Genomic DNA, 1,551 nt, shown 5'->3' with positions numbered 1-1,551 from the left:
CCACCTGTACCACAACCTTTGGCCCACCCACTGCTGAGATTCGAGGTTAAATTAGAAGTGGAGTTGGCACTGCCTGTGCACTTGGCGGACCTGGCCGGGATGATGCGGATCCCCAGAAAGGCACGGGCAGTGTGACAGGCTCGGCCGCACCAGGCCGTCACGGCACTTACCAGCCTCCCCGGGGAGGGAGTGCCTCTTTTCAGTCGCTGGCTTTAGCCTGTCTCTTGGGAGCCAGGCTGGGAGTTCACCTCTCCACGGGTGTCTGTACGAGTGAGCTGTGCATCTGTGAACATCTCCTCGTGCCTATACTCCCGGACACCTGAACCCAGTGCAGTTATCTCGGTGATGGGCTGGTCAGTCTCAGGCCCCTGCCCACCCTCCTCCCTGGGATTTGGCACATTTGGGCTGGTGCCCACATTAAGGGATGCAGCTCTGTGTCTCTCCGGTCCATTCGAGGATGGCCTGCCCCACGTACCATGGCTAGGGGTGGATCAGAGGGAGAGAAGGGAGTTAGGAAAAACACTTCGTGATTTATAAGTCACGTAAAGCCATAATAGAACTCTGATGGGCTGACGCCAGATAAACTTGTCCTATGGGCTGATTTGAATGACAGCAGCAGAGCCAGCATGGTGAGAAAACTGGGGATTATGCAGGTGGACCCCAGGCCTTGCTTGCACTGGTTGGAAAATCGGGGATTGGGGGGAGCTGTCTTGGATCCTCTGGCCCAGGAGATTGTCCCATTGGGACTCACCAAGGAGCGGAGGGCCAGGTCTCCTCCCCGGCCGCCGCCTTTTCTGGTTGACTTTTTCTGTGGCCCACCGTGTCTGTCCGCTCCTGTAGTGCCTTGAATCTCATTCGCAGAAGCCCCCTCCCGTCATCCCCTGCCTCTGGCTCCCGTGACATAATTCTCCCTTCATCCCCAATGGCCCTCCTGAGACAGACATCAAAAGACGCCCTAACAGTAACCTCCCAAATGGTGCTTCTGAAACACCATCACTCCGTCAGAGTCCATTCTCTGCATCTCTCTCGTTTTCAGAATGTAAAGGGCAAGGATCGTGACTTCTGCGCCCCACGCAACCCCCAGCACCTTGGGGGTTTAAGCATATTCAGTAATGAAACATGACAGTAGACCAAAGGGCGTGTAATGAACAAGCGTTAACTTGGTTGTTCCAGATGTGAACCAGGTCTCAAGGGCAGACCCTGGAGCTGCTATCGGTTAGGAAGTCATATGTGCCTTGAAATGTCCACTACACGAGTACCCAGCATCTGGTGGCCTGGGGTGCTGGGGGCCAATGAGGAAACTCGACCTTCTGGTGCCTGCCCCCTCCCGGCCTGCGTGCCATCAGTGGGTGCGTGGACGAGATGCTCGATGAGTGCTGTCAGTTCCTTGCCAATTGTGCTTGCTCTCATAAGTTATTTATAAAGAGAAATCCCTAATGGACTCTACTAGTCCGAGGGCTTCGGAACTAGATGAACGACCGCCGGTATGTTGTATAAATAATTTCGACCGCCGGTATGTTGTATAAATAATTGCCATAATAAACTTTGAGG

The 1,551-nt window shown here is 54.4% G+C and overlaps 1 protein-coding gene across 1 annotated transcript in view; it reads left to right on the top strand.

Moving 5' to 3' along the window:
• The window catches only part of VPS37C (VPS37C, ESCRT-I subunit), a 28,631-nt gene extending 28,496 nt beyond the window's left edge, over window positions 1–135 (top strand). Inside the window, exon 6 of the mRNA XM_011368950.2 lies at window positions 46–135. Coding sequence (XP_011367252.1) covers window positions 46–135 — 90 coding nt within the window. The remainder of the gene's footprint in view (window positions 1–45) is intronic.
• The last annotated feature ends 1,416 nt before the right edge of the window (window positions 136–1,551 follow it).

The sequence above is a fragment of the Pteropus vampyrus genome, unplaced genomic scaffold (assembly GCF_000151845.1).
Source record: "Pteropus vampyrus isolate Shadow unplaced genomic scaffold, Pvam_2.0 Scaffold144, whole genome shotgun sequence".
NCBI classification, from domain to species: domain Eukaryota; kingdom Metazoa; phylum Chordata; class Mammalia; order Chiroptera; family Pteropodidae; genus Pteropus; species Pteropus vampyrus.
The sequence above is the reverse complement of the archived record's forward strand: the minus strand, read 5'-3'. Positions and strand labels throughout refer to the sequence as shown.